The sequence below is a fragment of the Lepisma saccharinum genome, chromosome 5 (genome assembly GCF_977018435.1).
Source record: "Lepisma saccharinum chromosome 5, izLepSacc3.1, whole genome shotgun sequence".
Classification (NCBI taxonomy): domain Eukaryota; kingdom Metazoa; phylum Arthropoda; class Insecta; order Zygentoma; family Lepismatidae; genus Lepisma; species Lepisma saccharinum.
The window spans coordinates 98761978-98789781 of NC_139233.1; the positions used below are offsets into that span (position 1 = coordinate 98761978).

The 27804-nt window shown below is 36.9% G+C and overlaps 1 protein-coding gene across 1 annotated transcript in view; it reads right to left on the minus strand.

The window, feature by feature from the left end:
* The window catches only part of Rchy1 (Ring finger and CHY zinc finger domain containing 1), a 47428-nt gene that overhangs the window by 9617 nt on the left and 10007 nt on the right, over nucleotides 1-27804 (minus strand). The window contains exons 3-4 of the mRNA XM_083122787.1: nucleotides 9271-9426; nucleotides 2446-2628 (exon numbers count right to left, since the gene is read on the minus strand). Of these exons, the coding sequence (XP_082978913.1) occupies nucleotides 2446-2628; nucleotides 9271-9426 (339 nt within the window). The remainder of the gene's footprint in view (nucleotides 1-2445; nucleotides 2629-9270; nucleotides 9427-27804) is intronic.

Consider the following 27804-nt stretch of genomic DNA (forward strand, 5'->3'; position numbering starts at 1 on the left):
CAAAATTACCCATTGCAAGTACAGGGTGAGAAATTACCTTTTGCTAGGGGTCCACAGTAAAAAGTATCAACAATTAAGAAATTATGGTAATACCAAATGTTTACTACGACAAATGTGGTTACAAAAACAAAATTAAAAGTTAGTATGTCCTCCGTTTGCTTCTCTTACAGCACGAAGACGATCAGGGTAGGAGCTCAGAAGATTCTCAAACAAGTCCGTATTCCATTCCTTGTCACGGAGGACTTGTTCCAGATGGGGTGTTGCCCCGGGAATAGCGGTCCGGTCCACGTTCCACTATCATCAAGGACTCAACTGCGTCCTTCAGAAAAGCCCCAAAGTGCTCCGCTGCATTCAGGTCCGGTGATGCACCCGGCCATTCAGAACTGCTGAACAAGTTAATGCCACTTCGCCGAAGAAGGTATTGGTTTTAGCATTTGCCTTGAAGCGAGGTGCTTTATCGTGAACTAACTTTTAATTCTGTTTTTGTAACCACAATTGTTGTAGTAAACATTTGGTATTACCATAATTTCTTAATTGTTGTTACTTTTTCCAGCAGACCCCTAGCAAAAGGTTATTTCCCACCCTGTACACAAAGGAGGAAAATAATGAACAAATCCTAAGACACAGTGGCGTAGCAAGGGTGGGCAAAGTGGGCAACCACCCATGTCTTTGTGTTCCATGGGGTAAATAAATGTGACAAATAGAAGTGAGAAAAATAGATGGAAAATTCTTAATTTCTGTGAGCAATAAAATTAAAACATTCTGTTTCTATCCGACTTTAAATTCTAGTTTAATGTTATAATCAGAGGCGCAACATACAGGCAGGCGGGGCCGTAAGCCTAAGTGGGCCAGAAAATACTAAACATTATCATCGTATTTTTCATGTGAAACATTTACACAAAAATTCATGATGACTTGCTTTTGACATTTTTATCAATTTATTCTTTTCTTGAATGAAAAGAGCTTTGTCTTGTCTTTTCTTCATTCTCTTGACCTTGCACTTGCAGCTTTAATATGTTAACAGCAAAGCACCTCCAACTCCCACGGAGCAACGTGTGAGGCACTTAAATGCTTGCGTTGTTTTCAACTCCAGGAGGGCATGGATAATACGTATTATAATGTGTTTTAAGAATATACCTCTGCCAAATCTAAATTTCTCAGTGCCATATTAAGAAATACCACTTTCATCAGTAATTTACTATTATTATTAATATTTAAATATGATAATTTGCTGGGGTATGTTTGATGATTTTGTATCGATTCACATTGAGATTTCAAATTTAAAGAACAGATGGGACCTGACATTCTTATCTCGCTCAGGGCCTCGCGATATGTTGCTATGCCACTGCTAAGCTATTCTACAATTATACACGTACACACATGCGATTCTTTGACTTCACCTGTAAGTGTTAAGTATCCAAGAGGCAAGAGAAGGGCCAAGAACTTGCTATAGTATAGTTTCTTCATTGATAAGAGCAGCAATTAATCCAATCTACTAATTTTCTCTGCATTGTGCTGAACTATCTATTTCTAACATACATAGGTTAAGCTCATGCTAACACATTGATCAACTTTTGCTCTCGCCACCCTCCCCCCCCACTTGCACTTTTTTTTTTTTTTTTAAAAAAAGGTGTTTATTTGCTTGTAACAAGCATAAATTAAAAGTTCCACAACGGTAGCAATATGCATACACAATAATTTAAGCTATGCAAATGTAAAATCAATTTCTGTTTCCATGGTTCCATTAATTTCATTTTATTTATCATGTATGTAAGCAACGATATTTAATACCTGAAAAATCATTACATTCATTCTCTTTCTTCCACTTTTTTTTAAAAAAATATTATTCTTCACATTCAATATTTATTTAATATATCAAGTACTTCTTATACTTTTTCAATTAATAATTCAGTGAGTAGAATGGTGCATTCACAAACTGTAAATCAAGTAACACAATTTTGTGTTTGGCAGTTGACATGAAAATCTGGACAACACAAGAAAAACTTTTGCTACTTTTTGAATGATCTTGCAAACCTGTACGCATCCTTATAAAAAACCAATGAATGCTACATCAACATTACTCTGGAAGTAGTTAATAACTCTCCAGTAACAACAATTCTGTTTACAAATGCAACCAGATTAAAATGTTGCATCACTGCTTACCTCTGGCTTTAAAACACATGCAAACAATTCCATTTTCATTCTAAAAAAATGATAGTAAATTGATCTGAACTTTGGCTTTGTCATTTTCTTCAATTGAAGAAATGCCCCCTCCCTCCCCTAACTTTCCCCACATCCAAGTATGAAAGGAGAAAAAACTGAAAATTTCTAGATGAAGGAAAATTGCAAAACACAGTATAAGTACAAGATACGTTATCTACAAGCATGCAGAATTTCATGAAGGTATGTCGTTAACTGAAACACATGAAGCTAGTGATAACTTACTGTTGTCATATCCAGCATTGAGGTTTGACATGTGGGACATGCGTAGTGCCCTGCATGGATTAGGTCCTCAAAACATGTTCGATGTATTAAGTGTCCACACTCTGGGATGTGAGAAGGAATTCGTGACGTGTGAATATCTTCCAAGCACACAGCACAGTTGGCACGAGAAACATTCTCTACACACTTTAAATAGAAAGAACAACCTGTGTTAACGTAACGTAACATAAAAAAATTGTGCATAAAGACATGAAATAACACAAACAAAATCTCAAATACTGCAATAAACATTAGCACATACGAAAATCCTAACATTAGCGATTAAAAATCTTGGAATGAAACCTAGAAATTGCACATAAATTCATGGTTACCAAGTGTGAAAACAAATATATGCATTAACCTCTGTCATCCGCATCGTTGTATTGTTTCCTCCTTTCCTTATTGTTATTTTAATTACCAGGATCTAAGTATAGGGTGAAGAATAGGGGCTAGCGAGAGGTTGTGTAAATAGGCTCAGACCTTTATAACTTCGGAGTGACGCCTCCATCCTCCAGGCACATACCTGCACTCTTTCTTCAACGATGTTGACTCACTCAAATCAAAAACGGATCTCGAATTTTCCTTCCAAATTTTCTCAGATCGGTTCAGTTGCTTCGCTATACAAATTCCAATAGCTGCCGATTCAGATCCGGCTGTCAGGCTGGTACCTTTCCACGGATGAGGCAAGTAATGGAATTTGTAAGGTCTGCATTCCAAACCGACGAGAACATCCTGTCTCCTGTTTCTGCATAAAAATAATTTGCATTCTGAACAAAGTACTGTCGTCCCATTGTTCCCCCCCCCCCCCTCCACATCCATGGCTGACATGCCATGATTTAGGAAATGTTCCTGTATGTGGTACGGAGTGCCACCTAAGGGGGACTGATTACTTCAGAGGAATGTAAGCAACTGAAAGCACAGTACAAAAAAGGTGTGAATGCCTCTATGTTTTCCCAGGAATAGTGTACATAGGGTACCTAGTGCTTTACCAACAATTATTATGCGGATAAGGAAAATAATTCACCATGCAGGTTATGGAGGGTTGAACAGAAATGTGCACATATATAAAATAAGGTGTAAAAATTTTCAATTTCTTAATTTCAGTTTCCATTATTCAGCAATTTGATGTTCTCTTATTCACCGAGCTGTAATTGTTTTGTTAAGGTATTCACCAGTGGCGTAGCATTATAGTATGCACATACGGCCGGCATTCCCATATTCAAAATTTCAAAAATGCATAAATGCTGTAAATATAAAGTAAAACTTGACTAATTTCATATATGTTTGATCTTCATGGCATTATAATAGCTATTTTTTGCGGTCTGCTTGCATCACTCCACTAAGAACACCAGTTCTAGAATTTTTTTTCCAATGCCTTTTCTGGCTGGATGCCGGGTACTTTTTGGCATAAAGGACTCTATATTCCTTACTGCCTACCTGGAGGGAAAGCTTGGATCTCTACAGCACGCGCACAATGCTATCTTGAACCCTGGCGTATGAAGCAGAGAGCTACTTGATTGGTTCTAGGGCTCATGTGACCCTTCCTGCCCTCCGACGCAGATGACAGAAGCGGAATTCCTAATTGTTTCTTCGCGCTTTTGTTGTGTGATGTTACAATATGCAATATTGACTGACGCAACATTACCAAACTCAAATATACCAAATGACCACTACATTGTATAATTTATCGCACTAACAGCGATATGCATTAAAAACTAAAAGTTCAACACAGATTTTGTCAAATAACTTGGTGAAGTCCACGTGGTAAAAGTTCAGCCTGTGGCTGCTCTACCACTTAACCCACAAAACTAAGCTTCTTTATTATTATTATTATTATTATTTTTTCATTAGTATCCAACTGCTTAATATTGTGTCAATGGAAATGTTTAGCATTCATTTGAAAACTCTAACACTGAATGGTCTCTGGACAAAATTATTTTAAAATGTTTATCAGCATTCTCAAGATGCAATAAACAGTGGTCTGAATTACTAATCGGCACTGTTACGTTAGTAGAGTGTACGATAGTTGGATCATCCACTCACCTCCGTGTCAGTGTGTTTTGCACAGCACACCAAGATGACAGAGGTCCCTGGTTGGAATCCCGGCGTGAGCATGGGTGTTCTTTGCGAGTGTCCCTTCATCAACTTCATGAATTTGCTTTACAACAATTGTAGCTTGATGATAGACAAATATGAAACACACCTTCTGTGGAGCTCACAAATTTTAAGGTCACCTTCTGAGGCTTTCAAATTCACATGCTGATTACTGTCATATTTTGTTTGAAACAACAAAAATATACTAAAAATCGATTCTAGATTTCAATGCACAGCTGCATATCATTAGTGAACTAAGTGTGGATTGGGCATTGGCTGCTGTCAATCAGTGTTTGCAGATGTGCATGGGTGTGGTACACAGAAGATCCATTTTTCAATTTTCTTGTACTGTACCAAGAAAAGCAGTTCATCAATTATTTTGTGTTTTACAGTGTTCGTACTATGGTAATAAAATTCTGAGTCAACTGACTCCCATAGTGGAATATTTGTGCATCAGATCAAGTTTGGGGAGTTAGAATTCCTGTGGCATTATAATAATCAAACAAAAACATATGTAGATATTTAAATATAGTACTTGCTACTACATATCTTTTGAATCTTTCAAAGTACTTTTTTAGTTCTTATGTAAGATGTTTTTGACATTACTATGGTAATCATCAAATGATATGCATATTTTCGTAATTCTTAGCATTATCAATAAACAGATTCTTCTTCAGTCCACTAACATTTACATTAAGTTTGTTTTCACAACTGACAAAGAGAATAAGGGCATGTTGAACAAGGTGGTTCAATAAACTTCTTCAGTTAATATTGATCTGAATTTTGTTATGTTCTGGAACGATATACCCTACTAACAACAATGTCAGCACAGACAGAGGTGCACACAGGAGCAAGTGCCCCTTCCTCAATTTCAAGTTTTATATTCACAAGTTGGATTGTAGGACCTAAAAATTGACAACAGGCAGCCTACAAAATAACCTAAAATGAGGGATTTTAAGAAATTATAAGGATGATAATATATTTCAGTAAAACAGTTTCAAATGTGGATAAAAAATAAAAGCAATTATGCCCAGAGGCACATATTTATGGCAAGAATATAAGATCAAGATTTCAGTACAAAAGCAGGACACAAAAGAGGTACATAAAATGGCATTTCGGTGTTGAAATGTTGAATATAACCCTAACTTTGATTTTAAAAACTACACACGTTACATAAAATAAACATTTCCCTTGTAATAGTACATTTTATGTAGTTATCAGAGTATTAAGGTTATTTGTGTGTAAAGGAGTTCATTTTTGGTTTCCCATATACAGTGGAACTCCATTTTATATTTTTCTGCATTATAAATACATTCCATCTTGATGGTCCCAACATAGCAAAATGTTATCAAATTTTCCTTGATTTTACATTCTTCAGCATTTAAAGTTTCCCCCCCCCCCTGAAAAACATAAAATCGAGGTTCCACTGTATTTACAGCAGAATTAATTACCATGATTTGAATAACTCACAAGATAATTCAGATTTCAGAAAGTGTCACGTTCGTAAACAAACTCTAAATTTCATATTTTTCCATCAAAAACAAAATATGCATGTCTCTATTTATGCCTGATATTCACTCACATGATGTTTTTTTGTAGAAATTTAATTAAGGGCTAAGTAATAATAGGTTAACATTATTAATTTATCAATAACTTCAAACACCACTTTGTTCTTTATAGTTGGCCGCGGTGGCTCAGTTGGTAACGCGTCTGACTACCATGCTAAAGGTCCCGGGTTCGATCCCCGGCCGGTTCAAATCCGAGAACTTTTCTAACGTTGGAAGCGGCCCCGGCACCCACCCAGCGTCGAATAAAATGGGTACCTGGGGGAAACCCTGGGGGGTAAAGGCGGTCAGGGGCGTGATGCTGATCACATCACCCCCACTCACGACCGGATCAAGAAAGTGTGGGGCGTTACCCCCACACCCTCTATACGCCTTCATGGCGTAGTGCTAAGCACAGGGGAGCACTTTACCTTTTTTTTACCTTTTTACCACTTCTATGTTCTTTATGTTTTTCTTTAACCCTTAAACAACGGAGCGTGTTTAGCCGGTAAACTCTCCAATGACGGAAGCATTTTCAGCTTGAATTTTAATCTTCCGCATGTTTGTAAATAAAATTTTATATATCCGGAATTAAGAACACTAGAGTTACAAATTTCTGATGGTAAGAGACCAGTAGGAAGGCCAAGACGAAGATGGAGGGACAACGTCGAGATGGACCTAAGGGAAATCGGTAGGGATGGAAAAGAGTATATAGATCTTGCACAAGATAGGGACAGATGGAAGGCCTGTGTTGCTGCAGCCATGAACCTTCGGGTTTAAGAAGGCTAGAGAGTTAGTTAGTTAGTTTAGTTAGAGTTACAAATTATACCTAATTTTGTTCAGTACACATGGGGCTATAAAGCTATGCTATAAAAACAAAATTTTCCGTTATAGGGTAGAAGAAGATAAAGATATTTTATTTTTTACGAAATTTGAAATTCATCGGACCTACACACTAGCAACGGATTAAAAGGTACAAAACGATACCTACATATTGTCTGATATGTTTTTCATTATCATGGAAAAAATTGCGCACATATTGTAAATACTTTCCACAAAAACAAAAAACAAAAAATGCAAGAAAAAATCGAACGTGATTTTCAGGGGCTGGTCCCCTCCCAAATATAACAAAAATGAAATTAATTAAACCTTACTAATTGCTAATTACATACCTCAAGACTCATGCAGAACTCAAAACATGTATATTAGAACATTATCCGAGACACAGTATGTCCAAAAAGTTACATACCATGAGAAAAAGCTCCTTGTGACAATATGTCACAAGCCGGCATTGGCGCAAATACCTGCTGTGATAATATGTCACAACCTGGCATTTAAGGATTAAAACAGGAACTTGCTGAAATCAATACAATGCAAATGAACTATAGAGAGATCTGTATACCTCCTTCCGTGCCTGTTTATAGCTAGTTCAATATTGAGAACTCACTATAGGGAGTTGGCTGTATATTGCATTCTGCACATGTGCAAAGACAGGGTGGCGCAAAAGTCAGTACACCCAAAAAACACATTGATAATAGCATTATGATAATGTATGTGCTTCTTGTGCTAAGTAATATTTTTTTGCTATATAGTTGGTAACATTGTCGTGTGGCACTGGCAACAGTGCACTCGTTATTCTTTTGTCGACAGGTGGGTCTCTGGCTTGTTGTAGTGTGGTTGTTTGTTATTTGCAAGTAAGTTCTGGTCCGTGACGTGTTGAAATCCATCATGAAGCAGATCCACATTTCTGGAAGACTGTGTTATGGACAGATGAGGCCCAGTTAAAACTTAACGGCCTTGTGAATCATCATAATTTTGTCTACTGGTCTGATACCAATCCACATGCAAGTATGCCTGGAGTGATTGCTTGGGGGGGGGGGGGGGCATTTCTTCTTTGGCGTAATGGGACCTTATTTCTTTGATGCACATGTTACTGTGGAATCTTATCTCGAGATGCTGCAGGATGTAGGGTTAGTTGAACTTGAAAACAACCCCACTTATTCAGATCAATGTTTTGTATTGCAGCAAGATGGAGCTCTTCCACATTATGGACGTGATGTTAGATTCTTTTAGACGACGCATTGAAGAGTGGATAGCATGTCGTGGTACCATTCATTGGCCTGCGGGTTCTTGTGATTTGGCACCATGCGATTTTGCTTTGTGGGGAATTGTTAAAGATATGGTATACTCATCATCACCGGTAGATGTGGATGCACTGAAAGACTCAATTATCAATGCGGTTCATGTCATCAACAATGATACAAGCTTACTGCATTGTATTTGCAATTCTGTTGTTGATCGTTGCACACAACGTATTGCAAACAATGGAGGACACTTTGAACAAAACAACTGAAACTGGAATTTTGTGTATCTACTTGTATTTTGTATGTATACTTGAATTTGTGTATGGGTAAACTGACTTTTGCACCACCCTGTATAACCTCCAACCAAAGGCAATGGTTATTTGAAAAAGGCTGTTTAGTCCCTCTTTGTTTCCAATGTTGGAATTAATGGGTCTCTTAAGGGAAAATAGTTATCCTTTGTCCAGGGTGGCCATAAATTATTTATTTTGTTGAAATAGTGATTTTACTTGTAATATTTTTCATGGTAGATGTTCCTTACATATTACTTTAAACGTATGCACCATCAACATCATGACACACTTCCCATCTGTCAACAGTGGTGTGAAAGAAGTTCTGGAGCATTGCCGGTGTTAGGACAGCACCAGCTTGCGTAATGTGGTAATGGGTCATACATGGCTGCTGCCGCCATAACACTGGCAATGCTCCAGAACTTATTTTGTGCCACTGTTGACAGATGGGAAGTGTCTCGTGATGTGGATGGTGTATACGTTTAAAGTAATGTGCAAGGAACATATACAGTGAAAAACATTGCTAGTAAAATCACTATTTCAACAAAATAGATACTTAATATATGGACAAACTGCATTAAAACAGTACACTTTCCATATTGAATTGCAAGCTTTCACATGCTCACTTCATATTCAGACAAAAAGAATCAAAACAAAACATTCTGTCCTGTACTCCATGTTAAAAAATATACTAATTCTCACTCACCACAGTAAAATTAACTACGATTAGTCTCAGCTATGCAAGACACTAATCTGGCCAAGATGAAAGGAAAGGCATACCTTGTGTTTATTATATAGCTTCATAGGAAGGCACATATTACATTTCTCACAATGGAAGAATTTGTCTCGTCCACCAATGCGGCAAATTCCACAACCATCACAGTGGTATTGCTTCTTGTCTTCATCATCAAATAATCGGCATATCATACACGCATACTGAAAGAAAAGAATGATATTATATATTTTATTCACATATTCTTTCTTATTTGTATAGGATTCAAATCAAAACCTTAAAAGTTCAATAAAAATTGTAGGGTAGACTGTATACAACTCAAATTTACATGATTTACTGTTATTTACAAAATGACTGCCAAGTCTGCAACACTAATCAAGCGAGCTTCAAAATGTCATTTTGGTTATTTTTTTAAAGATGGTGCCTCCTATACACACTTGTAGCAGTGAAGAGGAGTGGTTTCTTGCCCTCTGTCAGCCTAAATGAAAATTCAATATCTCTGTGCATGCTTACCACACCAGCAAGTTTACTAACGGAGGAAAATGTTCAACAGTGGCCTCCGAACGCAGCCAGAAGAGTAGAAAGGCCTTCACAGTGGCTCACAAGTCACTGCATGTGGACCACAAAGACATTCTAGCTGAGTTTCTAACCTTCATCTTTTACACCCTGATTTTGTTTTCAGTGTTAATGAGATCTTTGAGCTGTTAGGGAGGGTTCATTAAAGCCCCTTGCTGTCTGAGTCCATGCGCGATTATAGATGTACCTGGTTGTTACTGAAAATCCAGTCTGCTGTTCTGTGCCCGACTAACGAAGAGTGCCTTTTTATAATTTTGTAGAATTTCAATTTCTATAGTTTTATAGAATCTCAATTGTTGAAAGAAAAGATCTAATCATAATAATTGAGTATTTGGCATTTTAAAGCATTAATTTAGCATTTCAAAAACCCGGTCTCTGGCACCATGTGCGGCCATCAATGTAACTCTTCTCACGTGACCCACGAAGGCTTAAGGTATTCAGGCACTAACTCAAATTTGAAAATATATGTAGATCAGCAATACGTATGTGTTAAAATGCAGCAAACTTGTGCAACACTACATACAGAAATCTACTAGGTAAGAAACAAAAACAAATTAAGGTTTTTCATTTGACTCTCCGTTGTACAAATGAAAAAGTTTCTTAACTAATCCTTTTGCATCAAAAGACCAACAGAGCTAAAAGAGAACTTCGGTGTAGGATCAACACACATCAAATAACCCAGTGACCTCGACCTTCATCAAAGTTCTCTCATTAGCACACCAAATTCCAGGTTTTCCAAATATTTTCAAAGTAATTTCCAGACCATGACCGATTATTAAACTTGTTGAAAGTAAATAAAATAGGGATAGGGTAGATTAATTGGTACCCTTATCAGTATCACCTGACACACACACAATCATTACTGATAATTGCACCAATCCAATATATACATAAACATGGGTAGAACCTGGTGATTGAATTTTCAAAACCAGTGCTAAAAATACATGTTTTTAAATATTTTGAGTTCACTTATGGAAATTTCCATTACCCTTCTTTTTAAAAAAAAGAACAAGTACACTATGTGTTTTTTGAAGATGTGTGTGTTTTCTGTATCATGTGTGCCATTAAATCAAAATAATAGACATGCCATTATAATTTTTTACACTGTTGCTAGCTGAATTTTAAAATCTGCAGCGTTATTGGAGCCAGCCATGTATTAGAATGTATTCCATAGTTATTTATGATGTTACCAGTTGAGCCTTCTTCAGAAATGCCACTCTAGTACAAGAATTAATTGCTTGTAATCCAATCTTGTGTTAATTAATAAATTATATGTTTTAAGGTCACATTTCAAAATGTGTAGCTTTATCATAGTTGGATTCATGGCTTTCTTAACCCGTATTTGGAAAAAAAATTGCTCGTCCCTGAATTTGTTTTTTCTACCCCTGTCCATAAATATATTTTAATTTAGTGCAATATTCTGAGATTTTTCTATATTTCTTTATGGATATAAACATATAATGTACATGCCATAGTATTTTCAAAAAGTAAATAACTAAACATGCAGCTTCTTTGCAATGCAGTCATCTGGTAACATACATTTGTTAAGGAGGTCAATGATCCATTCAGGTTCTTCAAGGACCATTTAGTACTTTACATCCCATCCATGGAATATTGGTTATTGTTATCAGTAAATTTGATATCAGCAGTTTATTGGCACTACCCAAAATTTCACATCCACTAAAATAATGTAAAAAGAAAATATCAAAATATTTTTACACAAAATGTCTACAACCCAGAAGCTTGTCAGAGAAACCTGTGAAATGTGCTTCTTCCTCTGATACTTGAACAAACTAATCTCCCTAACATTCCAAGGTTTTTGAACATTTCTAGCAAAAATTTCACTAACATCTCCATATTTTTATTTATTCCTGATTCTTCTAGATCAGTGGGGACCCTGTTCATGTCATGGATTTCACTAATTTTTGGCGTACTTGTAATTTAACATGAAATTAATAGTTTTAGAATTTTTGGACCATTCATTTTTAAAAATTTCAAAATAAAAATTGACTCACAAATGCTCATGAAGGAACTTTCAAAAGGTAATTTCTTAGTATTAGACTCTGTATTGGTGCCACCTCCCACCATATAAGGCACAGAGTATCACCCCAGTATTATTAAATGGTACTAATGATTTAATTAGGGGTAGAACAGTGGAACAGATGATCGAACCTTACAATAGAAATTTAAGAATATTGAAGTATAAGACGAAGGATATAATAATTCATAATTTATTCTCTGTAGTCAATAGTCAGTGCCGTTGCACGGGGTGAGCGAAGTCGGCGACTGCCCGGGGCCAAGCATTTCATGGGATTGATACAAAATATGCAATAACAGAAATCAGAAAAAGATCAAAAAGGCTAATTTTCGTGGGCAATAAAATTAGAACATTCTGTTCTTGAATACTAGTTAAATGTTATAATTTTAATGAATACCTCAAATCAGGGGTGCAACATACAGGTGGGAGGGGCAGGTCCTAAGCCTAAGGGGTCTGAAAAATTTAAAAATTATAGTTGTATTTCTCATGTGAACATTTATGCAGAAAAATCACAATAACTAGCTTGGGCATTTTCGCCCATTTATTCTTTTATTGAATAAAAAGCACTTTGTCTTGTACTTTCTTCTTTCTCTTGACCTTGCACTCCCAATTTTAATGTTCACACTAAAGCACCCCCAACTGCCACGGAGCAAGGTGTGAGGCATTTAAATGCTTGTGTTGTTGTCAACTCAAGGAGGGAATGGATAATATTAGCAGTTTTTCCCCTTCCTTCCTACAGCTTCAGATTTCAGCTCCAGGAAAACAGAGAATTAGGGTGAATGACATTATGAAATATGATTTTCGTCAGCAATTTATTATTATTACTTAAATATAATAATTTGCTGGCATATCTCTGAAGATTTCTCTGTGAAGATTTTGTTTGATCACACTGAGATTTTAAATTTTAAGAACAGATGGGGCCTTGCGATATGTTGCTATGCCACTGACAGCAGGTTTTGGGAGATTGATAAAGCGATGGGATGAGTGTATCAATTAGGGCTGAGCTGATACCACTTGGTGCCGATACCGATGCTGATACTCTTTCGGATTCTCACCGATACAGATAATTGAAAATTTCATAAATTAAAATTTGTTCAAAATATTGATCAATATTTGTGTGTAAATAATCTTCTCCAATTATGCATCAACTAACCAAAAAAAATTGCTTTAGAATATTCAAGAATTATATCAAAATATTAAAATAGATATTATGTAATCATAAAGTACAGTTTTTCAGGCAAAATTGGCGCAAAATGAAAAGAAAGTTTGAATTTTGGATAATTTCCAGGATAATTACGATAAGTGTCGAACTGCATTTTTGCAGACACCGTGAAAGACGAATATGCCGGAAAAGTATCAGCTGGTATTGGTAGATGAATTCCAACCGATACTTTCCAATTTCCAAAACCACTGGTATCGACCAATACTGATACTTCGGCAATGGCCCAGTCCTAGAATCAATGTTGGTGGAAATTATGTTGAGAAAGAAAAAATGTTTTCAAGTCAGTACCTTAGTATTTTTTTTTAATAAACGTTTGTGACTTACTTATAAATTTTCCTATTTTTAGTATTCAGGGTACTTAATGAGTCTTTGCATGAATAAAAACAAAACTTTGTATAATTTACACTACACTACTGAGAAAAGATGAATATATGTAGCTAACTAACTAACTAACTAACTAACTCTCTAGCCTTCTTAAACCCGAAGGTTCATGGCTGCAGCAACAAAGGCCTTCCATCTGTCCCTATCTTGAGCAAGATCTATATACTCTTTTCCATCCCTACCGATTTCCCTTAGGTCCATCTCGACGTTGTCCCTCCATCTTCGTCTTGGCCTTCCTACTGGTCTTTTACCATCAGGTTTCCCAACAAGAATCCTGAAAACTCCTCTTTCCTCTCCCATTCGTGCCACATGGCCTGCCCACCTAAGTCTTCTTGATTTAATTATTCTAATAATGTCTGGACATGAATACAAATTATGTAGTTCTAAATTATGTAACCTTCTCCACTCACCTGTCTCCTCATCCCTTTTAGGTCCAAATATTTTCCTAAGGATCCTATTTTCAAATACTCTCAATTTATGTTCCTCTTTCAATGTAAGGGACCAAGTTTCACACCCATATAATACTACAGGCAAAATTACGGTTTTGTATATTTTAACTTTTAGATTCTTAGATATTAAACGAGAAGACAAAAGTTTATGAAGAGAGAAGTAACATGCATTTCCTGAATTAAGCCTACTTTTTATTTCCTCTTTAATATAATTTTCATTTGTTAATATTACTCCTAAGTATTTGAATTTGGAAACTGTTTCAAACAAGTTGTTATCAATAATTAGATTTTGATTATTACCTAACACTTGGTTTCGGCCTGTAAGCATATATTTAGTTTTCTCTTTGTTAACTTCCAAACCTATCTCTTTAGCAGTTTTGAAAAATATTTTAGCATTATTCTTAATTGTATTCACATCATCCCCCAGTAAGTCTACATCATCTGCATATGCTAACAACTGAGTCACACCATTTAATTTTAGTCCTTCTTTAGTTTCTTTTACCTTCCTTACAGCATATTCTAAGGCAAAATTAAAGAGCAATGGAGATAATGCATCTCCTTGTTTTAACCCATCATGAATTGTAAATTTGTCAGACATATTAATACCCACACGAATTTTACTTTCTGTTTCACTGGTGCATATTTTTATCATACTAACAAGCTTCTTAGGTATTCCAAACTCTACTAATATATTATATAATTTATCTCTTTTGACCGAATCATATGCTTTTTTGAAATCAATGAATAGCTGATGGACATTTTGATTATATTCCCACTTTTTTTCAAGTGTCTGTCTGATGTGAAAAATTTGATCTGTAGTTGATCTGTTGCGTTTAAATCCACATTGATAATCACCTATAATTTCATTAGCATATGGGGTTAGTCTTGTTAAAAGAATGTTAGATAATATTTTATATGTTGTTGAGAGTAGAGAAATTCCACGGTAATTATTGCAGTTCATTTTATCACCTTTTTTAAACACAGGAACAATTATGGATTCTTTCCACTGTTGAGGGATTTCTTCTTTATTCCATATTAAACAAATTAATTTATGAATTTGACAAATTAATGAATTTCCACCATATTTAATTAACTCAGCTGGTATTAAATCAATGCCAGGTGCTTTGTTATTCTTTAGCCTTTTAATAGCATCTTTAACTTCAGACAAGTTAGGTTCTGGGACTAAAGGTTCTGCTGTGTGTACTTCATTCACTTCTGATTTATCTCCTACATGGACATTTAAAAGGTCATTAAAGTAGTTCTTCCATCTATTTAGAATATCGCTTGGGTCAGCTAGAAAATCACCGTCTTTATCTTTTATCAAGTTTACTTTAGGTTGACACCCCTTTCTAAACTCATTTACATCTTTATATAAATCTCTGATATTTTTATTTTTGCTGTTTGTTTCAATTTCGTTAATTTTGCTTTTCAAGTAATCTCTTTTTTTACTTCTAAACGTGCGGTTAACTTCTCGCTTTATTCTATTATAATTGTTTAGATTTGTATCATCAGAGTTATTTAACCACCTAAGTCTAGCCTGATTTCTTATTTCTATTAGATTATGACATTCATTATCAAACCATGGCTTACTTTTTCTCGGTTTATGGTATCCTATACTTTCTTTAGCTGCTGATTCTATTGCATTACGTATGTGCTCCCAATTCTTATTTACGTCTGTTTCATTTATATTTTCATCATCATTTAAATCCTGCAAAACATCAAATCTATTTGACAGTTTAATTTGGTAATCTTTCTTAATTCTTTCATCAGGAAACTTTCCTGTATCAAATTTTAGAACTTTTAGATTTTGTTGCTTATGATTTATCACTGAGAGTCTTTCTCTTAATTTAGCAATTACTAAATTAAGTAATTGAATATGCCGGAAAAGTATTTTGATATATGTAGAAACAATATTATTGTACATATATGCTGAAAAATAATGTATTAAAAATAACCCTTCACAAAATATATTCATGAATTATTTTTAAAAAAGTTAAAAATTAATATAGCTATACAAAAAATAATCTATCATACACAATTGGGTACATCAATTATTAATTTTTGTTCTGTTGGTTGTCAGCTAATTTCTGAAAAGGAAGCTGTTTATTAATATTGGATTTCTCATTTCACAGTGTGAGAAAATTTTTACAGTGTGGCTACTCTAGGACCATGATAAAGTTCAAGTATAATTCCCAGTTTTCAAGATGAACTTTCCAAAAATTCAAGGCTACAAGCAGATGTTTTCTCTATTTCAATCATACGACACACACAAATATTATAGTAACAATATAAAGGGTCTGTGTGATTCCAATGTTTCCAAAAATTGAAAATCAATTTTATCAAACAGTATATTAAAAACATGTAAGTCACAAATGTTACAATATATATTCTACTCTGCGAATTTTTTTTTAATTCTGTAAGAATTTCAAACACCAAATTTACCTAATCATCTTCAAGATATCTTTTAATAATCTTCCATCTGTCAGATTGCTCTACAAAGGACACTAACAAAGTAATCGAGAGAATTCTGTTTTATTTTCCACACAGCTTTAGTTTCCTTCCTCGATAAAAATAAAAAAACTGAGAAAAACTCTCATCAGGGTATTTATAAATATGTATAAATTCAATAGGATTTGAATGAATAAAAGTTGCAATTTTGCACGTTTACAGAGAAAAATTCAAGCAGATTTCCCGATGAGTAGCCACTAGGCCAGTCAACAAGGGATGCTTTTGGGGTCCAATAAGGAAAAAAATTAGGGAAAGCTGGAACAAATTTTTTTTATCTTCCTAATTGGGTACTTAGGGCCAGTTTTTCAATGTCTGGTCAAATTTTTGGTCAGCCAACCACCAGTTGGAGTTCACCTCCAGTCTAAAACCAACACCGGGTTTTTCAATGTAAAAATAACCAAAGGTTCATTGCCCTTTAGTTCGGTGCGTAACAATTGTGAGTTTGCAATACTGAGCGAAAAATTCAATCCCACTGCCATCTGGGTGTGTAAATTCAAATCAAATTTTGCCTGCTGTGAAAAGGTAGAACTACAATACGGTACATGCGGTTGTAGAAATTAATTGTTTACATTGAAAATACAGAACCTAACGTGCTACGTATTTCGTTCCTACAAATAAATACACATAAGGAGAAAACACTTACTGCACATTTGGCTTTTTTCTTGAAACAGACAGACTTCATAAAACACAAAATGGTAATATGGTATAAATAGTTATTCTTTTTCTTACGGAATGAGATATCAATACAAGTAACTAGCTATGTAATACGAAAAAATAAGTTGACATTTGAATGTATATTATGACTAAAATTTTATTCCCAGTTTGTACACGTACCCTACCCGAGAGAACGTCGTATCGCAGAGAAGTTAAATATTTTCATTGAACATTCAAACTTTGCAGCCAACTTTTACACAGTATCTCTACTCGACAATATTCAAAGCAACAAATTTTTATATATTTTTTTTATTTTAAGATTGTGCAAAGTAAAATATAGAATCAATGTCCAAATCGTGATAAATGGACTATACATGTATAAAAAAACTGTCTGCAGCAGGACTCGAACTCGCAACATAAAATGGAACTTCCACTAACAGCTACTACCTTTATCCACTACACCAACTTGCCACTTGGAAACTGGCTACACGAAAGGATAGATGTCATTGGTGTGTGCACACAAATCCAAGTCTGGCGACAATTTCCTTTGTTCTACCTGTTACTACGCACTTCATTTGAACTCTGCCAAGCACAACAAGTTTATTTCTGCACCAATGTAACTTTTTACTTAATTATTTCTCGTTCAATGTGCCTGATAAAATCGTCTGGTGAAGATTGATCTTCTGATGAGGCAGCCATGTTTGTTCGAAACTACCAGTCATCTTGCTGACCTCCGGATGAAGCACGGATCAAGTTCACAGCAACTTAACTGACAGTTGAGGAGTTGACCGCTGATGAAAAACCCAAAATTGCTGTAACCTCTAGTTATTTGTCCAATCCGAACTTTGATCGCACATTGAAAAACCCACCCTTAACAACATATTAATTTGGCACCCCTCTACTACCCCGGATTTGGCCACCATCTTGGAAAAATGGCGACCAAAACCAGTTTTTGCAATATCTCACTAGGAAAGCATTTTACAGCAAAAGAGGGTATGACAAAAGTTAATCTACCCAGTCTTGCCATAAATACTGTTACAAATGTCTAACGTATACCATCCAACAAGTGTAAGCAATTGATCGCCACTGATGTGAGTCATTGTGAGTGTGGCTGTGAAAGAGCAAGCACGTACCTGCAACTGTCAACATGGAATGGGGATATTACAAAAACCATATCACTGTGATACCATCACACAAGGTTGGGAAATCAGCCAGTGAAAATTTCCAGTCCTTAAAAAAAAGTTGAAAATCGAATGTTTGTGCACCGGACCATCCAGCACTTCACTGAAACCGGGTCTGTTAAGGATCACTTGCGGCAAGGTTGTCCTCACATTCTGTGGACCCCAGCAGTACAGAAGACAATGGTGGTACGTGTTCACCGAAATCCACTTCGGAAGCAGGCAGTGATGGCTTGTGAGATGAACATATCGAAAAGATCGATGTCCAGGGTACTTCGTGTGAACATTGGACTTAAACCATATCACCAATCTACCAGACATTACCTTGACGCATGACTGAAGCAGCAGAGGGTGGTGAAATGTAGACGCTTCTTGCAGAGTTATGCTCAGAATGGACATCAGAGGATTCTTTACACAGATGAGAAAATCTTCACGATCGAATAGAGATTCAACCGCCAAAATGATCGGGTGTATGCCACTAGCTCGCAGGAGACCCGTCAACAAGTTCCCAGAGTTCAGAGGGGCCATTATCCCTCCTCGGTGATGGTTCGGTGGGGGGTGTTATTCTGGTGGCACCCTGCTGCATTTTTGTGAAAAGGGGGTTAAAACCAATGCAGTAACGTATGCAAACACAGTCCTGGAGACCATTGTCAAAGATTTAAGCACCACATTGTTAACAAACCAACAGTGGAATTTCCAGCACGATTCTGCTCCAGCCCACAAGACACGATCCACACAACAGTGGCTCGAGCATCACGTGCCTGATTTCATTTCACCTGCAGACTGGCCTCCTAGTAGCCCCGACCTCAACCAATTGGACTACAAATTGTGGCCAGTGCTTAAGGGCATTGTCTGCAAGAAGTGGCACCCCACAATTGCCAGTTTGAAGCGTTCCTTGGTAGCAGCAGTGGCGGATTTTCCAGTGGACATCATGCGTGCTGCAATAGATGAGTGGCCTGGACGATTTCGAGCCTGTGTGGATGCTAAAGGTGGCCATTTTGAAAACTGACGGTACTAAGTGTGGTCAATACTCCATTAAAGTGCCATGTAAAGTTACATTAATATGTCTTTAACCACTGCTCAGTTCTTCATTATTTACGTTGTAACAGTATTTATGGCAAGGCTAGGTACATAAAATTCTCTACAAAAAATGTTCTATGCATTTTTCTTCTAGGAAGCACCATTATGGCTCTAGAGAATCTAGTATTTTCACCTCTTTTCCCGTTCCATTGTGAAAGAGCGAAACTCAAGAAAATGCTTTTGCATGGTATTATTTCTTATTAAAATGCCTATTATAAATGTCCTAAGGACTCTTCTTGAAAATGTATTTTCAAGTTGTAATGTATGTATATTAATTAATACACAATTTTGTAATATTTAACATAAAACAAATGAACATAATGTCTGCATTTCTGCTACTGTTAGAAACCATAAACATCGCTTGTCTTCTACCAGCAAGAATTCTTATAAGTGAATGTGAAATAGATCATCAGAATTGGCATGTGCTTGCAGATCAAAGCGAGAGGCCACAATCTACACAGGGATTTCAAAGTTAAGTGATGACAGGGCCCCTTTAGTCTAAAGCAAAACATTCACCGTGTATGCGCGCACAACTGACGAGGAGCTACAAAGCACGGTATTGAGAACAAGGCCCAGTTGGAGTGACATGTACGTGTCGCGTCAGTTTGAAAAGTTGCATTTATTTCTTAAGATTGGTTTCCATGAGATATGTACTGCTTCCATCTAAAAGCTCTGTTCGTCTTCTATACTCTGTCCTGGGAATCTCTGGAGCGAGCGAACGAAAACAAGGGTCTGCCACTCTGCATAAGTAGTAACTCGAACAATGAACGCATGAGAGGGAACAGTATTGCATGGTGGAGAGAAAACAACCGCAGCTACTAACAGCTTACAGGAGCATGTATGGCTTCACCCTGCCTACAAGCTTTCTCCCCTTTCCTAATGTAACACACAGCCTTGTTCCATAGATTCCCAGGACAGAGTATAGAAGAGGAAGGGAGCTTTCAGATAGAAGCGGCACGAGTCTCTTCGAAACCATTCTTAAGAAAAAAATGCAACAGGGTCAGATTTTGAACACGTTATTTAATATTTTATCCCAATTTTTCTACAGCTAAATGTCCTCTTGCGCAATCATTAAGGCGTTTACAGGGTATAATGCGAAGAATCTCTGGAGGTGCAGCTTCTTTGTCCCTTCTGACACTTTCAGATAGTAGCACGAAGAGGATCATTAAGAGAAGGCTTCTTGGTTGTCCACATCCCTACCTCATCGGCTATAACTGGTATGGGGCAAGTTTGTACTTAAAGATTTCTCTGAATTGGTCTTGTAATTTTTTTAGTAAAATAATTTATTAAATAAAAACTCTGGATACAACACACCTGATTTTCACTTCAGAAGTGACCGCTTCAGTGCTTAACTCTCTTTCGTTCAAACTTGACATTTGCCAAACCTACAGTTTAAAGTGGGATCCAAACCATTACGTGTCTCCACCAGATATCGAACCTGGGACCCCTTGATTTCAAGGAGACGGTGCTATCACTGCACCATCGGGGAGGCCTCACTGACAAAAGTCTTGCTTATCCCTTGATATGCGATACTTTCGTGCATTGACATACTGCTCATCTATTTTATCTGGAAACTAATGAGCATGCCAAAAACCCACTTAGCATTGAGTCGGGCCACTCCTCTACCATCTCCCACAACTCTTAATGGAGTGCATCATGGCTCAGTCATTATATCTGACCAGATCCCAGAGCTTTTCTGGTCATTTTATTATGATTTGAATTGTTGTTTAACGTACACTTTATGCACAGATAGGCTAATGGAGACTGGACCTACAGTTTAAAGTGGGATCCGAACAACTGTGCAATGTGGCTCCACTGGGTATTGAACCCGGGACCCCTTCATTACAAGGGCGTTTTATGGTGAAATAACCATTTTGGACAAAGTCAACATGCTCCTTTGGAGTTATCTGCTCTTTCAGACCAAACATATTATCTCCTGCACACAACTGGCATTAAAATATTTCAAATAAAGAACTGCATGCAATGATAAAAGCCACTGAACTCATAAATGACATTTTGTAAGAAAGAACAAATTTAATAAGTCTAGTTTTATAGAAGATAAATATTACAATACATCATGGAAAAGATGTTTCCGTAAGTTCCGCACTTGCAAAACTGGGTGGGATAAAAGACGTAAATTTTCTCACTCAGCTAGCACCCAAACAGCACATCCTACAATAAAAATGCACAGAACATTTCTTGTAGAGACTTTTATGTAGATTATTTTTTGTGATCATCTCTTTTGCTATAAAATGCTTTCCAATCGAGACATTTGCAAAAAACTGATTTTGGGCGTTTTTTCAAGATGGCGGCCAAATCTGGCATGGTAGAGGGGTGCAAAAATAATATGTTATTAAGAACCAAGGTCCATGCAATCACTCTTCCTCCCTGCCTGAGAAGGTCCCGCCATAACTGGGCTTTCTAACAAACCCCCGCGGTCGAGAATTCTGTGACATCATTGCGGAAGCACTTGCCTTCCTTCGCCAGTCCTTTTACATGGAAGCGCATTGGAGGCACGAATGTTTTCAATTAGTATACAGACATATGTGTATGCAATGTTGTATTCAGAGGGAGGGTCCGGGGTGATCAAGATCCCCAAGAAAAGTTGCCAAGTACTAAAATTGAATAACCAAAATACTTATTTGCGGTATGCAGGGTTTAAAGTGAGCCGGAACGCTCCAGAACTCAGTTCCTGCTGCAACATAATACACGAAAGTTCACCCTTTGTTACACATAATAATAATAATAATAATCACTCCATTTTTCTCTTGCACGATCAATTATGAATGATGAATTGTTTTATTTTACTTGGCACTTTTTGCCACTTTTGGCTAATTGTCAAGACGAGGAAAAATGGTGATAAGATATAGATGAGGGACAATCACAAATACATATTGACAGCACACAACACAAGCCCAATAAAGGAAAATACTTGGCATGGATTCAGACGCCCTTGAACAATGTAGTCAAGTGAGATTGACATTTGAGTGTCTTTAGAAGGGTCACTCCTTACACCCCGCACGATCATTTATGAACATACCACAATATCTAGAGAAGTTTTTATGATGAACATAACAATAATAATAAAAACAAAGGAACCTAAAGAGTACCGAAACCATTCCTCCCAGGAAAAAAAATCAGTAATGATGATAAGAGGCCTCCCCGATGCAGCAGTGATAGCATCGTCGGCTTGTAATCAAGGGATCCCAGGTTCGATACCTGGTGGAGGCACAAGTTGTTCTGATCTCACTTTAAACTGTAGGTCCAGTCCCGATTAGCCTTACTGTACATAAAGTGGACTTAAAACAACAAATCAATCAATTAATCAGTAATGATGATAATAAAATTATAAACAAAATGACATTGTTTTAATACGTTCATTATTATTAGTAGTAGTTCCCATGAGCCCGTCCCCTTTTTGATTGGATTGATTTGTTGTTTTAAGTCCAATTTATGCACTGTAAGGCTAATCGGGACTGGACCTACATTTTAAAGTGGTATCCGAACCACTATGTGCCTCCACAGGGAATCAAACCCAGGACTCCTTGATTACAAGGCGACGACGCTACCACTGCGCTGTCGGGGAGGCCAAGAGCCGGTCCCCATGGCGGAGTGGTTAGCACATCGTGCTATGATGCCAAGGGTCACAGGTTCGAATCCGGGCGTGGGTGATTGTGAGAGTCTATTCATCAATTTCATCATATCATCACTCGAGCTCATCTTCCCAGAAAAACAAAGTAGAATAACCCAAATCAAAGTACGTAGTTCCAATGTCTATTCATTTGTGATTGGCGTTCCCGCTATTGAATGAATTAATTTTGTATTGACGGAGCCTGGGAAATTAGTGCATGGTGATGATAATAATATGTTACATTTTTATCATCTGGAACTATCAACATTCTCCTGAATATCGTCATCGCCTGGTAATCGAGGGGTCTCATGTTTGATACCCAGTGGATTCACATAGTGGTTCGAATCCCACTTTAAACTGTAGGTGCAGTCCCAATTAGCCTATCTGTGCATAAAGTGGACTTAAAACAACAAATCAATCAATTGAACTTTCCGTTAATCTATAAATTTCTCATTTTACTATTTATTTATTTTGACATGAACGTGTCTTGTTAAGTTAAATGTATATTCTTACTCCATCTCTTTACTGTTCATATAGGTAAGGTAAAGTTTCCATTGCATATTTCACCATGCCATTAACCACACATCTTCGATCTCATCATTTTAGATGTGTGATTAGCATCATGCTCTGGCCAACTTAGCCCACCCCAGAGTCACTTCATGCTGGGACAAGCCAAAAAAATTCCAGCCTTAGATTGCCCACACCGGGAATTGAACTCGGGGTCTCATAGCAGTCAGACACCCTACCGACTAAATCACTGTGTCCCTACCTCTATTCACACAATAATCCATAATTATTACAAGTATTACCTATTCTGTATCTACTTCAGGGTGCGAAATTTCCGGTCGCCAGGTCGCCATTGGCGACCAAAAGTTTTGGGCTGGCGACTAAAATTTCGATGGTTCAAATGTGTGTCAAACACGCATCAAGACTTCACATCTTGAGAGAAACGGCAGAAGTTACAGAAGAAATTCTAAAACTGAGTGATATACACACTATTAGGTGGTTAGCCAGAAAGAACATGCAAAAAGAGCTCTCTTGCAATCATGGAAAGCTGTTGTGACCCATCTTGAACAGGTGGCCCATAGAAAAGACAATGATGGCGCTAAAGCTAAGGATTTGCTGAAAAGTTTGAAGCAATTTAAATTTGTTAAGCTTCTGTACTTCCTTTTGGATTTCTACGGGAAATTGACCCGTTTGAGCATGGCACTACAAAATAAGAATCTGTTGATTTCATCTCTGAAAATAAGAATTGAACACTGTATTTCAGTTTTGGCTGACCTGGAATCTAATGTTGGACCAAGCGAACAAGATTTCTTTGACCATGTATCCATTTCAGGGAAGATCAGGGATGTGCAAGAGTTTCAGACTGTTAGAGGAAACTTAATTAACAATGCGAAGGTGTACATCACAGAAACATTGCCGTCTATGTCAACAGATGCGATTGCATCTCTGTATGTTTTCAACACCTTGGGTTGGCCTCCCAAAGAAAATATTCTTCAGTTTGGGATAGAAGAAATAAAGAAGATCTACATATACTTTAACCCGATCCTTTATAATGAGAAAATGGAAGTTCTGGCAGCAGAGTGGACAGAATACAAACTTTTGTTTCCTTCTCCAGCTTTGAATCAGACGCTGGAGAAGATCCACAGTGCAGAGTGTTCAGCAAGATTCCCCAACTTGCTCCAGATTTTGACATTTTGTGCTGTTCTACCAGTGAGCACAGCCTCATGTGAGGGAGGTTTCAGCTGTCACAACAGACTCAACACTACTTACAGGAACTCTCTGAAGACTGAGACACTGGATGATTTGCTCAGAGTTTCCGTAAACGGAACCCCCCACCACCACCATCCTCCCTGTCAGAGTTTGACCCAGCAGCTGCGATTGATAAGTGGTACTTCAGTGCAGAACGACAGCACTACACAAACATTAATATTTAATAATTGCTCATATTTTTATTATTTATCAATATAAAATAGTGGCGACCAAAGATTTTAGTCCGGCGACTGATTTCAAACTTGAAATTTCATGCCCTGATCTACTTCTTTCTATTTAGTTTTTTTATCGCTTTTCTGCCACTTTTGGCTAATTGCGAGGATGAATGATAATTGGATGAAATTGATTCTGACCCGGAAACTTCGGTGGCGATATCGAAAGTCTACAACTTTATGTGCTGTTTGCCTTATAATATAGTACACCGTGTCCCAAAAGTCCGGTAACACTTTTATTAATTCATTATACAAAAACTACAAGTGATATAGCTTTCGTGTATATGTCATATGAAAGAGTATCTCAAATGTTTTTTTTTAATGTATGAGTTCACAATGCCTTGATATGGGAACCATAGGATATCTCTGGCAAGAATTTGATTACCGTGTTGACATATGTCATGTTACACATGGTTCCCATATCAAGGCATTGTGAACTCATACATTAAAAAAAAACATTTGAGATACTCTTTCATATGACATATACACGAAAGCTATATCACTTGTAGTTTTTGTATAATGAATTAATAAAAGTGTTACCGGACTTTTGGGACACGGTGTATTATTAGCAGATATTGTAAAATGAAGACAATTTTGTGCTTCTTATTACATGTGATACAATTGACCAGCATCCGAGAACCCTTCCTGAATATATTTCTAGATAAGTGCCTACGTCCATGCCATGCCGCAGAAATGAGGTGAAGGACGTAATGAATCAAATATTTTGTTGTAACTACTGAAAAATATTGACACGTCGTCGTTCTTTTCAAATGACTTTGCCAAAGCAGAGGGAAAGCTTGCTTCTGCGGTGACGTCACAAGTTTACAATCCCGACCCCCCATGGAAAAGAGACTGTTATGGTCAGACCTCTTGAAGCGGGATAGGGGAAAGTCTTCACGGACCTTGGTTAAGAACGCGTTTTGAAGATAATAAAATTTGTTCCAGCTTTCCCGGATTTTTTTCCTTATTTACTGGCCTACACCCTAAAATATGATGTGTATCAAAAGTGGATATCATCGAAGCAGACACAGATGAAAAGTTTTACTGTTGGTAAATTAAGAGGCAAAGAAAATAAATAATAAGCAGTAGAAGCCAAATAAGCAATTCGGTACCAAAACTGGAGGAGAGCGAGGATAGTTTACTTTTCCTTGGTGGACACAGCTTAGCATTACGGGGACATAGTGTAGAGGCAACTGGCCTCTGCTAGTAAGTATAACTAAAAAAGAAGAAGATAGATAATCCTGGCACCAGGTGGCCACAATTAAGTTTCCTACATCAGAGCCTTCTGGAGCCCATTCATAGTGTGCTAGTTAACCTGTCCCATTTCAAACATTTTGGAAATCCGAAAGTAGCATTCTTGATTTTATCCCACATTTCTATGCCTTTCTTCAAACCACCTTCACTTATATTTGTATCTATTATCTTAGAAAGTTTACCAAACTTTTTCAAAATGTTATCAAGTTGCTGATTTCACTTTGATAAGCTTCAAGACAAGGGGTGAGATGAATTAACCTGTAATACAGTGATGTTATTGGAAAACTGTATTAACCAGTGGAAACTTTTCCAGGTATTGACAAGCAACTTTCCCAAGCCATTCATAATGCCTTAACATACTAACATATACATGTTAAGTCTTCAGTTTAGTGTACTAATCAAATTAAAGGAGTTTATGATTTGAATAACTTGTTTTGTTTTACTTTGCTTTTCTGCCACTTTGGGATGATTGTGAAGATGAAGATGGATGGTTCAAAGATGAAACTGGGATAGGACCTAACACAAGCCCCGAAGAGAATTCTACTGGCTGTGGGTTCAGGAAGAATGAGGTCTAGGTGCACTGCCAGGATGTGAGATTAAAGCTTGACTGCCTTACCACAAGGATACCCCAAATGAAATTTAATCAACATTATTAAAAATACACAAATAAAAATAGTTTTACACAAAATATCTAGAATCATGTTTGCAAAGGTAAAGTTCCCCTTGCACTCTGCACCGTGACATATGGTATATATATATAGGGGGTGGGGGTAGGGCCGCATACATTACATCGATCATTGGAGAACTGCTTTATGCAAGGACAAGGTCAGAAATATTCCAACTTTGATCAACCACCCTGGGGAGTGAACCTAAGCCTCCCTCATGGCAGTCAGGCACCCTACCGGAACCAGTCTAGATTATCTTACCTATGCATAAAGTAGACTTAAATAAATACTGGGAAAGATGCCTGATAGATGAGATCCTCCTGCTCCTCCATTTTCCATGCTGCTCATCGTCATTCATCATTCTTCCCCATTCTCACAATTAGCCAAAAGTGGCAGAAGCGACTCTAGATAAGAGAATTATAAAATAAAATATTAATCTCCATTGCCATGATTAGAGATACTAACAGAAAAGTGAAACAGAAAAATATTGAGGAAACTGATGTGTAAATCCGAGTGTTCTGAACACATTGTAATTTGAAAATTTGTGAACAAATATTATGACAAAAATAATTGTAATTCCAGAAAGTATATGTCTATCGTCCTTGTAACAATAATTCCTTCCTGGTGAGATCGTATATATCCTGACAAACATCAATGCTGTTAACATACTGAGCCCTTCATTGCTGGCACTATTGCTATCATTCTAGTGGAAAATAGATCGCTCTCTTTTGTACTGCAAGTAGTGTTTTACACAGTAATTAACAGTGGCGTAGCAAGGGGTGGGCAAAGTTGGCGACCAGTTGGGGGCCTCGTGCCTGAAGAGGGATCACGTCCAATGGGGCTTATACAAAAAATGTGATAAATAGAAGCGAGAAAAAAGATGGAAAAGGCAATAAAATTAAAACATTTTGTTTTTATCTGGCTTTAAATTATAGTTAAACGTTATAATTTGAATGA